The sequence below is a fragment of the Salvelinus alpinus genome, chromosome 30 (genome assembly GCF_045679555.1).
Source record: "Salvelinus alpinus chromosome 30, SLU_Salpinus.1, whole genome shotgun sequence".
In the NCBI taxonomy this organism is placed as follows: domain Eukaryota; kingdom Metazoa; phylum Chordata; class Actinopteri; order Salmoniformes; family Salmonidae; genus Salvelinus; species Salvelinus alpinus.
Window position 1 is genome coordinate 37,108,009 of NC_092115.1, and position 13,050 is coordinate 37,121,058.

General features: G+C 42.0%; 2 protein-coding genes across 2 annotated transcripts; both read right to left on the reverse strand.

Moving 5' to 3' along the window:
• Window positions 1-634: 634 nt before the first annotated feature.
• On the reverse strand, window positions 635-4,985 carry LOC139560068 (uncharacterized). The gene is made up of 3 exons (XM_071376559.1): window positions 4,703-4,985; window positions 1,285-3,264; window positions 635-1,195 (listed from the first exon to the last, which is right to left on the reverse strand). The coding sequence occupies exons 1-2, from the start codon at window positions 4,874-4,876 to the stop codon at window positions 1,567-1,569; spliced, it is 1,872 nt and encodes a 623-aa protein (XP_071232660.1). The 5' UTR covers window positions 4,877-4,985; the 3' UTR covers window positions 635-1,195; window positions 1,285-1,566.
• Window positions 4,986-9,860: 4,875 nt separating this feature from the next.
• On the reverse strand, window positions 9,861-12,974 carry cbln12 (cerebellin 12). The gene is made up of 4 exons (XM_071377623.1): window positions 12,758-12,974; window positions 11,078-11,905; window positions 10,753-10,872; window positions 9,861-10,638 (listed from the first exon to the last, which is right to left on the reverse strand). The coding sequence occupies exons 2-4, from the start codon at window positions 11,408-11,410 to the stop codon at window positions 10,441-10,443; spliced, it is 651 nt and encodes a 216-aa protein (XP_071233724.1). The 5' UTR covers window positions 11,411-11,905; window positions 12,758-12,974; the 3' UTR covers window positions 9,861-10,440.
• Between the last annotated feature and the right edge of the window lie 76 nt (window positions 12,975-13,050).

A 13,050-nucleotide genomic window follows, 5' to 3' on the forward strand; every position in this document is an offset into this window, starting at 1 on the left:
AAAATTGTAGCTATACCCAGACCAGAGATACTTATTTTAAAAAACATTTTATTTTCATAGGCATTTTTACAGGCTAAATCAAAACTGAAATGCACCATGGCTTATGGGGCTCCCGAGTGGCACAGCGTTCTAAGGCACTGCATTTCAGTGCTAGAGGCGTCACTACAGACCCTGGTTTGATCCCGGGCTGTATCACAACCGGCCGTGATTGGGAGTACCATAGGGCGGTGCACAATTGGCCCAGCGTCGTCCGGCTAGGGTTTGGCCGGGGTAGGCCGTCATTGTAAAATAATAATTTGTCCTTAACTGACTTGCCTAGTTTAAAGTAGGAGGCCTCTTTTAGTAGGTAGTGTGCCAGTTCAGTTTGTGTGTACCCCAAAAATAAACACACAAGACAATACCCAGTGTAAAGTTAAAATAAGAGAGCGCCATACACAAACTCTTCTAATTGGGCTAAAGTGAGATGAAGGCCTGAGTCTTTCTGGTAACGGACATCATCTCCTCAGGAGGCAGTTACTGGACAACATGGCATTTGAAAGGTAATTGTGAGGGGTCATTTACTCCTATGCTGCCAGTGAGGCACCTTATAGAGATGAAGAGGATACAATGTTATTAAAACATACTGTATCCATGATAAACATATATATTTTACCTTTATTTAAAGATAGGTGGACAACAGAGTAAATATAATCACACACACAAACTAGATTTAACAACTCAACATTGCCGCCTAGAGGTGATTGTGTGGGTGAACTATGAGTGTGAGCCTGTTCCTCTGTTTTGGAGGTCTCCAATGTCATGTACTGTACAGTAGGAAAACACAAAATCCGTTACTGGATACACATTACTTGACTTCTTTTAAAATAAAAACTTGAACCTCATGTTTAATAAAATCACAAAGAAGCATATTTAGAATTATTTTAACCTGTTCCATTTTATTTACGTTAGACTCATTTTCTATGTAATCACGTGTAAAAAGTAGGCTAGCAGCATTGTGTAATTTTTTTAAATAAAAAAATAGAAAAGTAGACATTTGCATTTAACTAGTACATAACTCAATATTTTGAATAAGTATATATTTAAGCAACGCCCGAGGGGGTGTAGTATATGGCCAATATACCACAGCTAAGGGCTGTTTTCAAGCATGACGCAACACAGAGTGCCTGGATACAGCCATATACCACAAATCCCCGAGGTACTGTAGCTCACTGGTGTGTTACCATTGTAAGTCGCTCTGGATAAGAGCGTCTGCTAAATGACTTAAATGTAAATGTAAATGTAAATGTGCTTTGTTGCTATTATAAACTGGTGACCAACGTAACTAGAAGAGTAAAAAGTAATCTTTTGTCATACCCGTGGTATAATATATTTATAAACTGAGTGATTTTGTAATGGCTGGAATTAAATAAATGGAACGGAGTCAAACGTGGTTTGCTCATGTTTGATGTGTTTGATACGGTTCCATTAAATCCATTCAAGCCATTACAATGAGCCCGCCCTCCTATAGCTCCTCCCACCACCCTCTTTTGCCTGATACATGATCTGTGAAAAAATCCCTTTACATTTTTACCCAGGGAATATTTTGTCCAGAGTGCATATTTTGCTGTTGTACCGCAAAAGGAGAACTTGCTCAAACTGATCATCAGTCAAACCATTCCTTTTAGGGGTGAGAATGTTCCCGTTATGACTGAAGAGGCGCTCCACAAGAGCACTTGAGGGTAGGATGGCATTGAATTTGAGGAACAGCTTTCTCACTCTCTGGAAGTATTTCAGGCAACTGAGATTTTTGCTGGTTCCCTCGAGGTACCTCCGGACTTCCTCTTCTGTGTCACTGTTGCCAGTCCCAGGTCCGAAACTAAAGAATTCGTCTTCTGACTGCACGCTGTCGCTGCTGATTGGCGCACCATCAGTCAGCTCCAAACGGGTTGCCTCAGCCACCAGCATCAAATGCATGTCTTCCCTCTCAGCTTCTGGTAGCCACCACAAACGGAATTGTGGTGTAGTTGCTGTCGCCATTTTTGCATCCAGACTGGCAAAGAGCTGTTTGAAACGGGAATCTATCGCGTCTAGAACAGGGTTGATGACGTCCAAGAGATAAAGTGCAAGAGTTTTCTTCTCACATAGCTTTTTCTTCAATGTGAGTACCGTAGGTATGACCAGTCCAAGAAAACATTTTTGCTCTCCTTGGAAGAGTTCCAGTGCAAAAGCAAGTGGCTTGAAGACATTTATGTATTCTTTTAAAAATGCTATCTCATAAGATAGCAGTCTTGGGACCCCAAAGCTGTCACAAACATCCATTAGTTTTGTTTCAGGGAGAGAGACCATCTTTTCCACTGCAGAGTATTCAGAAATCCAGCGACTCACAGAAGGAGCGGTCAATTTCATTTTCTCTATGTCCTCCACTGCTGCTATAGCCAATGGGGATTGGTGGATGCTGTTCCATATGGCAAAACATTTGGCCATTGCGCTGCAGTACACTTGGGCAGTTTCTCCCTGTGATAGAACTTGCGCTAGATCGTGGGAGGCAATCAGATTCAATGCGTGCGATGCACATCTCTGGTGCGGCAGCAGAAAGAGGTGCATGGCCTCATCTGCTCCGTCAAGTATGGTGCCCACGTCCTGAAATTCAACAATGTCATCTTCATAGTTGTCATTGTCCCCCTTTGAAAACTCTTTGAAGACTTTGACGAAGTTGCTGCCATTATCAGTGACTGTAGCCTGAAGTTTGTTTTCAATATTGTAAGCCAAATGAATCTCGTGTATTTTGGCTGCAATTGTTTCAAATGTGTGCGAGCCCCGTATTCTGGCACAGGCAAGTGCAGCAGACTTCCTCTCCAGCTCATTCTTCTCAATCCAATGACATGTCATCCCAATGTAGCTTCTGTTGTGAGCTGACCAGATATCAGCTGTAGTGCACACAGATTGTACACTGTTCAGCTTTTCCTTTAGCTCCTCCTTCATTTTGGAGTATGCCATCATAATTCCATTGATAAAAGTATTTCGGGTCATGGACATCTTCCCTCCACTTAAGCCCTCAATCAACTTCCTGAAAGCAGGCTGTTCCAAGACAGACAGCGACTGGACATTTTCCACCATAAAGTTGAAGACCAGGGTGTTCACTTTTGGCTGTGACGCCATTTGATTGACAAGGTTTTCCAGCTTGGATTTCTTGTAGCGTGGCTCCTTAGGAGAGTCTGTGGGTGATCCATTGGGTCCATCCATCTCACCTTTAGGCGACTTCAGATACATGATTGCATGCTTTCTCTGAAATACAATCAAAAAAAAGAATGTATTAATACACCTTAATTTACAGTATATCAGAACATCCCTAGAACCCCCAACCTATTTATTGTCATATGTACCAGAGCCAGATACTGTCCCATAATCTTTTGAATGTGCTTTAAGATTATATCATCAAATTTCATTTAAAGGGGCAATCAGCAGTTGAAACTACAACAAAGCAAACTCCCCACCCCTGTTTCTGTAAAAATCTGAGAGACAGGGCTGGAGAAATGTAACCACTCTCAAATTCATAGACAGAGCTATGAATGTGAGGACTGGCCATCCATTATAGTTTTAACCAAGTTGAGGCTATGTAGTGTTTGTTTACATTTACTTTAATTACAAACATTGGCGTAAAACAAGCTTATATTTCAGGTTCTGATGGAGTATAACATTTGAACTAGGCTTATGAGGCATTTATAAGTTATATTCTTCAAGAATCAATGGGTACATATCATTCATTTAAAAAATCAAAAAATTGATGTGGCAACTGCTCCTTTAAGATATATTTGTAGATTAATTTACTTGTACCTTTTACGGCGATTATTTTTATGAAGAACATTTTCATAATTTGTTGGCGCTTGAAGCCCATTCAAAAAACTACAAGGCTGAGAGGGCAGTTACACTGACCACCAGTAGTAGTACCCCATATGTCCATGATATACATTTCATTAAGGGTGCATCTCAATAGCCATATGTGGCTTCCTCGCCTCATCTCCATCTCCTTCATCTTTACTAATAGGAAACAACAGGTCAGGTGAAACTTGGTTGATCCCTTTACTTTCAACTTTTTCTAGTCACAAAATACAGAGGTTTAATCATTAGACCAAACCATTGCAAAACGGAACGTGAGTTTCTATTGGACAAATTCAGGTAGGTCCATCCCCGTTTCGTTTGCTTACATTTAAGAAACGTTTTGCAACAGAATTGGCGTGATGAATACATGCCTCTGTATTGAGACACTGCCCCCTCCCCCCCCAAAAATGTATTTGTTGTTGCTGTTTTTATGTTTTTTGTTGTTGCAGTTTTCGAGTAGGTGAAAATTTCGATGCATTGCAATGTTTGAATATAATTTCAATTAAAATGTTAGAATTTCATTTCCAAGTGACTTTTTTTGGTACTTGCTATACAGTATCCTTGGGATTCAATTGACGTTGAACTGTAAAATGGTTATGGTAAGGTTTAGTGTGGTAAGAATATGGCAACGCATGAGGGAACCAATGAAATGTCCGTATACGCTCGATGAAATGTACCAGCACCCAATCAAAACACAGTAAAGCCGTCATTATTTTATTGTGAAAGAACGTTAGTAGCTAGGCCGGAGGTGGTTTATAAAGTTGGTACGGGCCACATGTTTTACAAACGACCTGCTTTTTTTTAACCCACCATAGGACATGTTAATTGAAAGCATTCAACTCACCTCCAAATGTTTCTTCAGATTTGATGTCGAGTTCTTGGAGGTAGACAACATGCGGATTTTGGGTTTGCATAGAACACACTGGACGGTCATATTTTTTTCTCTTAATTCCTTGAAAATGAAATGTTGTCTATATTGCCAGACATGGAAAGATGTGGCAAGAGCACCGGCATCCATTTTTAAGAAATTATCCGCGCAATGTGTCGTATTTAGTGCGAGATTGCAAGCGGTCAAACAGGGGTGTATTCATTTCGGCAATTCTGTTGCAAAACGTTTCGTTTGTTAAAACAGAAACAGTTTACTCCAAACGGAAGTTTTTATTAACGAAAACGAGACTTTCTATTTGACAAATTCAAGTAGGTCCCCCCTGTTTGTTCCGTTTGCACCCGATGTAGTCTAATCTGGTGCTGTTTGGTTCTTTTAAACTGTAAACAGTTTCCGTTGCAAGACGTAATGAATACACCCCAGACAAAGCGCACTGTAATGGCCTGATTACGTAACGACGTAATCTGGATTACTTGTAATGCGTTACTACGATTGGTTGCTTTTTAACCAAGTAACCTAGCCCCCTGTGTGTTTGTGGACATGTTCCAGGTTGTCTTTATTGCAGTCGGTATGATCGCATCTCAGGAGATATTGATGTGGCTCCTTTATTATTGAGTGTGTCCCTAATTATATTTTAAAAGGAACTGAATGGCAATAATTTGACCAAATTGTCACCATAAAAATATTATATTTTGATCTTGTGGCATATATCATAGAGATTTGCGCCAAACACAACATGTGTAGACCTTACCGTGAACTGCTTACTTATGAGCCCTTAACCAACAATGCAGAGTTTATAAAAAGTAATACAAATGTGCTAAATAAACTAAAGGAAAATAGTAAAATAGCAACAACAAAAAAAGCAGCAATGTGAAGAGTGTGAAGGAATGTGAATATACAGTGCATTCAGAAAGTATACAGCCCCCTTCACCTTTTCCACATTTTGTTATGTTACAGCCTTTATCTAAAATGCATTAAATTTAAAAAAAATCCTCAATCTTCACACAATACCCCATACTAAGACAGAGAAAATAGGTTTTTAGATATTTTTGCCAAAGTATAAAAAATACCTTATTTATATATGTATTCAGACCCTTTGCTATGAGACTCGAAATTGAGCTCAGGTGCATCCTGTTTCCATTGATCATCCTTGAGATGTTTCTACAACTTGATTGGATTACCTGTGGTAAATTCAATTGATTGGACATGATTTGGAAAGGCACACACCTCTCTATATAAAGTCCTACAGTTGACAGTGCATGTCAGAGCAAAGAGCTCCGTGACAGGATTGTGTCGAGGAACAGACCTATGGAACGCCGTTTGGGTCTTTCCGTGTCAAAAAAGATACGATGTGTCAAATAAGCTTGTTGACCAATCAGTTAATTGATCCCCAATCCTTAGGTAAAGCTGTACAGTGCAATATGAATGTCAATACACACAATAGGCTGACTGGGGAGGTGATTTCACACACGCGATAAGAGCTACAACGCTAATATTTGCGTAAAGTCTTCACAGTTATGTTCTGTGGGTGTCACCGAGTAGACTGATACCCCATTTCATTGCTTCACATTCCAACATTGTTTTACATTATCTAGTCTAAATATGGCATGACTCCGCCAATTTTAACCTTCTGCATCACTTTCAAAGTACGTTTATTTTGAAGGCAAACCACAAATTCCACTATTGTGCCTAATCCTTATTGTGGCTAGCTTCTATAAGGGATTTGCGTCAATTCAAATCTGGTATCAGGACAAAATGTGATTCAGAGTCACCGAATATACTTTAAGTATTTTTATTAAACTCAAGCGATAAATGGTAAATGCAATTTTCGTATATACGGGTTCACTGTAACACCTCTCAGGGTAGAACAGAGAACTGGCAGGATGTAAGTAAACAGCTGTTCTTATACTGTGATAGACGTAGTTCCAACCCGTCTGTTGGCCTATCACAGTAGAGGCTGAGCAGGGTTTAAACTTGCTTAGCCTATCGCCGGCGCTCAGGCTGGTCCCAGCCTCTTGGCGCTCCTTGGTGTCCGGCGCTGTTGCTGTGTAGATTACGCTCCCACACCCTAGAGACTGAGGTCAGACAGTTCTGTTACATTGTTTGAGCTATTTGCACCTGCATAGAAAGCATACTGTTCTCGCTCAAGGTTAACCACAGCTTCTCAGCACACTTATCTGGGGCAAAATGTTACTTCCAGCACACACACAGGAACCTAGACCAACAGTTGCTAATATTCAATTATAGCGCAATAAACACGGATCCTCACACTTCACAACACATAATCCGGTCCGGTTGAGCCTCACTAGCCAGATGAAGCTAGCTGGCTGTTTATAATGTTAGTTTTGGCCAACAGGATTAAGTAGTTGGCTAGCTATTTATTTTCATGAACTAAAGTTAAATGTCAATAGGCAAACAACAAGTGGCTACCTAGCTAATACTTACAAGGATTCCTAAATCATTGCTAAGAATAATAAAAATGACTGCATTTTCTACTGGTCACTGTTTTCAGGCAGGTTGTATTGGTGCTAGCTAGGTACCAAGCTAAAGGTAGCTAGCTATCCCAGAAGTAGCGGTCCAACAAATTATGCTTTATTACCAACGTAAACACATTGTTCGTGGCCAGTGTGTGCTTGTTTGCAGATTTTTTTTTACAGCTTTGACAGTGCTACTGATAGTAGTGGTGGCGCTTGGCTTGCACGTGCAAATTCAGCACACAAAACATTGTACAATGGAATTGTGTTATTTGACATGTCAAATTAAAAGCTTATTTAACCGTTAATAGTGTTATTTGATGTCTTTTTTCACACGCAAAGACCCAAACGACATTCCATACTAACCTGGGGAAGGGTACCAAAAAAGTTCTGCAGCATTGAAGGTCCCCAAGAACACAGTGGCCTCCATCATTCTTAAATAAAATAAGTTTGGAACCACCAAGACTCTTCCTAGAGCTGGCTGCCCAGCCAAACTGAGCAATCGGGGGAGAAGGGCCTTGGTCTGGGAGGTGACCAAGAACCCAATGGTCACTCTGACAGAGCTCCTCTGTGGAGATGGGAGAACCTTCCAGAAGGACAACCATCTCTGCCGCAATTCACCAATCAGGCCTTTATGGTAGAGTGGCCAGACGGAAGCCACTCCTCAGTAAAAGGCACATGACAGCCCGCTTGGAGTTTGCCAAAAGGCCCCTAAAGGACTCTGATCATGGTAAACAATATTCTCTGGTCTGATGAAACCAAGATTGAATTCTTTGTCCTGAATTCCAAGTGTCACGTCTGGAAGAAACCAGGCACCGCTCATCACCTGGCCAATACCATCCCTACGGTGAAGCATGGTAGTGCCAGCATCATGCTGGGTCGATGTTTTCAGCGGCAGGGACTGGGAGACTAGTCAGGATCGAGGGAAAGATGAACGGAGCAAAGTGCAGAGAGATCCTTGATGACAACTTGCTCCAGAGTGCTCAGGACCTCAGACTGGGGCGAAGGTTCACCTTCCAACAGGACAACGACCCTAAGCACACAGCCAAGACAACGCAGGAGTGGCTTTGGGACAAGTCTCAGAATGTCCTTGAGTGGCCCAGCCAGAGCCCTGAACATCTCTGGAGAGACCTGAAAATAGCTGTGCAGCGACGCTCCCCTTCCAACCTGACAGAGCTTGAGAGGATCTGCAGAGAAGAATGGGAGAAACTCCCCAAATTCAGCTGTGCCAAGCTTGTAGTGTCATACCCAAGAAGATTTGAGGCTGTAATCACTGCCAATGGTGCTTCAACAAAGTTATGAGGAAACAGTCTGAATACTTAAATGTAAATTGGATATTTTAGGTTTTTATTTTTAATACATTTGCTAAAATGTCTAAAAACCTGTTTTGGCTTTGTCATTATCAGGTATTTTGTGTAGATTGATGAGGGGGGAAACAATTTAATCAATTTTAGGATTAGGCTGTAACGTAACAGAATGTGGAAAAAGTCAAGAGGTCTGAATACTTTCCAGAATGTACTGTGTGTGTGTGTGACGTCAATATGCGTGTGTGTGTGTGTATGTGTGTGTGTGTCCGTCAGTGTAGTATGTGTGGTTAGAGTCCAGTAAGTGTACATCGAGCTTGTGCAAGAGAGTCAGTGCAAAAAAATAAGGGGGTCAATACAAATAGTCCTGATAGCCATTTGATTAACTTTTCAGCAGTCTTATGGCTTGGGGGTGGAAGCTGTTAAGAAGCCTTTTGGTCCCAAACTTGGTGCTCCGGTATCGCTTACCATGCAGTAGCAGAGAGAACGGTCTATGACTTGGTTGTTTGGACTCTTTACAATTTTTAGGGCCTTCCTCTGACACCGCCTGGTATAGAGGTCCTGGATGGCAGGAAGCTCAGCCCGAGGGATGTACTGGGCCGTACGCACTACCCTCTGTAGCCAAATGTGACCAAATGTCATAATTTAAAGATGATATTTGATTTTAGGGAAATATAATGTAGGCCTAGTATCAGTACAATGTCATTGATCATTTTCATCCGAAAGCGCCACTGCTCTACAAACAATTTCTTGTCGGGAATGGCAAAGCATAAGCTGTAATGCAAATTTTTGCTACCTACAGAGGAGGTGATAGGCCTACTTCGCAAGACTCTTCCACATTGTCTTGAAAAAGGTCAGTCCCACCCAATTGACTTTATATGCACGCTAATCAGTATTTTTCAAGTGCGCCCTCTAGCTTTTCTAACTCTGTGTCTTACTGTCTGTCTGTCTGTCATGAATTAAGGAAGCGTGACTGACTGGTTGTGACAGCACACCACACTTGATCCACAGGAGTCCGGCAAAGACGTGCTTGTGTGCTCGCCAAAGCTTCCATCTGTTTGTGCGCGACTGGTAGCCCTATGAGGAGTGTCCGTTATTCACTATCCTTATGCTCTCCCCCCTTGCCAATGCCCTGCCACCATGCCAACTCTGGTGGTGAGAGCTATATTTACAAACAGTTGTCATGATACTGGTTCAATGAAAAGCAAGAGTAAAATATTGATACCTTGTAGCCTAATGTAATTGTCGAAGTATGAAACTACCAACAATGAAAAAACTAATCTAATTCACAGTGTACCATTATAGACTTCGAAATACTCACCAAAAAGAGACAAAGGGTTAATGTATATATTCACTTTAATATGACCTGTTTATATAAATCTTCCTAAGAGGTGTGCACACTGCAAAACACATACTGGCAAATAGGGAATATAATTAGTTACGGGACAAGCAGGTTAAACAAAGCAGTAAGCCAGGGTGGCTAGCCAGAAAGGTAGGCAAAAATGCCAGAGATTCAAAAGTCAATGAAATGTTGTAATCAGGTCTTGCCATATTTTAAGGGGCTATAGGATTTACTTTTCTTGTTATGTTTAAAAGTGTAAATGAAAAAGATACGTACTACAAATTGATTGCACATTGCCATTTTTGTGCCATAGTGCGCATCAACTCTGGTGTCTGAACAAAAATAGTCTCTCCTCTACCCTAAAGGACAAGTTACACACAAACTGAACACATGAGACAATTCACATATCTACCATGCAAATTCTGTCTTTGTGTTGCCCTCCACCCCTCATCTTTTATTGTTTCTCTCAGACATTAAATTATATATATTTTTCAGTCTCACCCTTTTCCCTCCCCATTCCTCTATCTCTCCATCTTTTCACTCTGTCCTCCTCTCTCCATCCTGCAGGCTGTCTCCCTATAGGGGGAAAACCAAGAAGCCGGAGAAGGTGGAATACTTCCAGCCACCCATCAGGTTTCCCCTCTCTAGTTTGAGGTAGGCCTTGTCTCCCCTCTCCATGATCACTAGGCCTGCGTTGGTGGCTGCCTCTCGCGTCACATCCATGTCCCCAGCGAAGGCTGAGATCATTGGCCACCCATTCAACATCAGACTAACCTAGAAACAACCACACGGTTAGTCTCAATGTCAAACAACTAACTATTTGTGGGACATGCATGGTGCTATGCTACATGCTCTATGTTTACGGCATGTACAGTATGTCTCTCTCACCTGGATAGTTTGTCTGTTGTAGGCCTTCACTACATGGAAGTTGAAGCTGTAGACTCCCCTCCTGGGGGCTAGGAAGACACTGCTCTCCTGGTCAAAGTGATTGCCCACATTCACCAGGATCTGAGGTAAGAAGAGAAAGGGAGAGAATGAACACAGGATGATAAGAGAGATAGGGAGTGATGGGGTATAGAAATCAATCATTCATCAATGATCAATCAAAGAGAAACAAATCAGTCAAAGATAATTAATGTATAAGAAGGCATTGGTCAACCTCACCTGTTGATGTATTACTTTATATGGTCAATATTTATTTGAATTTGCTCACCTGGTCGAAATAGATGATCATGGTGCGGTTGCTCATGTCTGTGGGCTCGTGGTTTGTCTGGCGGGTGGCAGAGAAGGCCACCCGGCCGGTGCCTGAGCGTACTGACATGCCCAGGGCATTTCCCGCTGGCTCAGAGTTGGGAGTGGAGTCACAGATCACCAAACACTTTCCTTCCAGGACGATAGGCTCTGTGTCATTCTGAGTCTGGGCCCCTAGAGGCCCCCATAGGAGCAGCAGCCCCAGCAACACTGTGGGCTCTAAGGTGGATGAACGAACCACCCTGGGATACATGCTTTTAACTTGCTTTGTTTTGATTGTATATCTGTTATTCATTCTAGTATAGAGGAGAGTCACTTTGAAAGATTACAGACATAGATAAATATGCCCAGGCTAAATCGATGTCACTCAGGTCCTAAAATGTCTCACAATTGATGTTGTAGCTGATATTCAGCAGGATCATTAGTGTCCTCAATTGGTTGAACTTGGTCCACCACCCTGTTCTATGACAGCAGTCTCCTATCCCACCTCCTAGTGGAGACGCTATGTAGGAAGTCTCCCAGTAATAAATATAGAGGTTTGTCAACAGGTAGGACTCAGACTGACAACCAGGAGGGTTTGGAGTTGTCAGTGTTCAGCAGAAGTCAACGAAGTCAGAACATACAGTCTCTCCCCCTATTTACCCCACACTATCTGTCTGTCCTTCCCTCCCTCTATCTCTCTCACTCTGTTCTCATGGATATCTCTCCTGTGATTCTGGGCTGGTTTGCAACAGTGGCAGTAGGTGGCAGGATAGCATGGGCAAATAGACGTTTGGGTGTGTTCCAGGACCTGAGAGAAGGAAGGAAAAATGGTGGGAGGGATAGATGAAGAAAGGTAGAGCACTTGTGAGGAATCTCGGCTACCATAGAAGCGGATGAAGAGGAGGATGAAGAGGAGGATATTGTTAGGGGGAGGGAGAGGGAATGAGGTAACGTTCTGGACCGGTGTCAGGGGAGGATGTAGAATCCAGGAGGGAGTGAGAAAGAAAGAGGGAGTGGGGGAACAACTCCACTGAGAGACCATCTGTCTTTCACTCGCACTCTCTACCTCCTGACGTTCCATAACATGCCCCCCCCCCTACCTCGTACCCACCATGTTCGCACTTAGTTTCTCCATCATCCTCTTGTATTTTCATACAAATTCCTTAGGTGTTTATCTTTTCACAACTACATAAATGGTTACTGTATATCACACGGAGAAGAAAGCACTTCATCCTCTATTGATATTATAGATAGAACAACATTTTAGACTGTACCCCCTCTTTTGTATGTGATTTTCTCTCTTTCCTTCTAAAATAATCTCTACATGTCGTCAATTCAAGTACAAAAAGACACTCTGACACATCTCTGATGATCACATTCTCTATGACATTAGTGATTAACACTGTTATCAACCACCTTATAAAACCACCACACACTCTTTCTTCGAACACACACAGATGCACTCTCTCACACCAACCCAAAATAGTTTTTTTAGGGAGTTGGTCCCCAATATTCAACAGTCAGAAGATTAGCAGTTTTCCTGAACAATTCAAGATGTTAACACAAGGAAATTGCAGGACTAGGCATTTATCCACTGAGTACTGTCAGGCAATCCTGGAGTCTAAGTTTAAGTTCATAAATAAATAGTTGAGGGTATCACCTGTTTCAGTTTGAAAGGTGTCGTCCTTATTTTCCATATCGGGTGAAGTACATTTTTGCTCCTCGGAGATGGAGTGATAGTCACATATTCCTCATAACCACTTTCTACTCTGTTCTCTCACATTCTACAGGATCACAGAGACCTCCCTTTGAAACAGGCATCTAAATGGCCATGCCAGAGGACCCACTGTGTTATAATCTCTCTCTCTCTCTCTCTCTCTCTCTCTCTCTCTCTCTCTCTCTCTCTCTCTCTCTCTCTCTCTCTCTCTCTCTCTCTCTCTCTCTCTCTCTCTC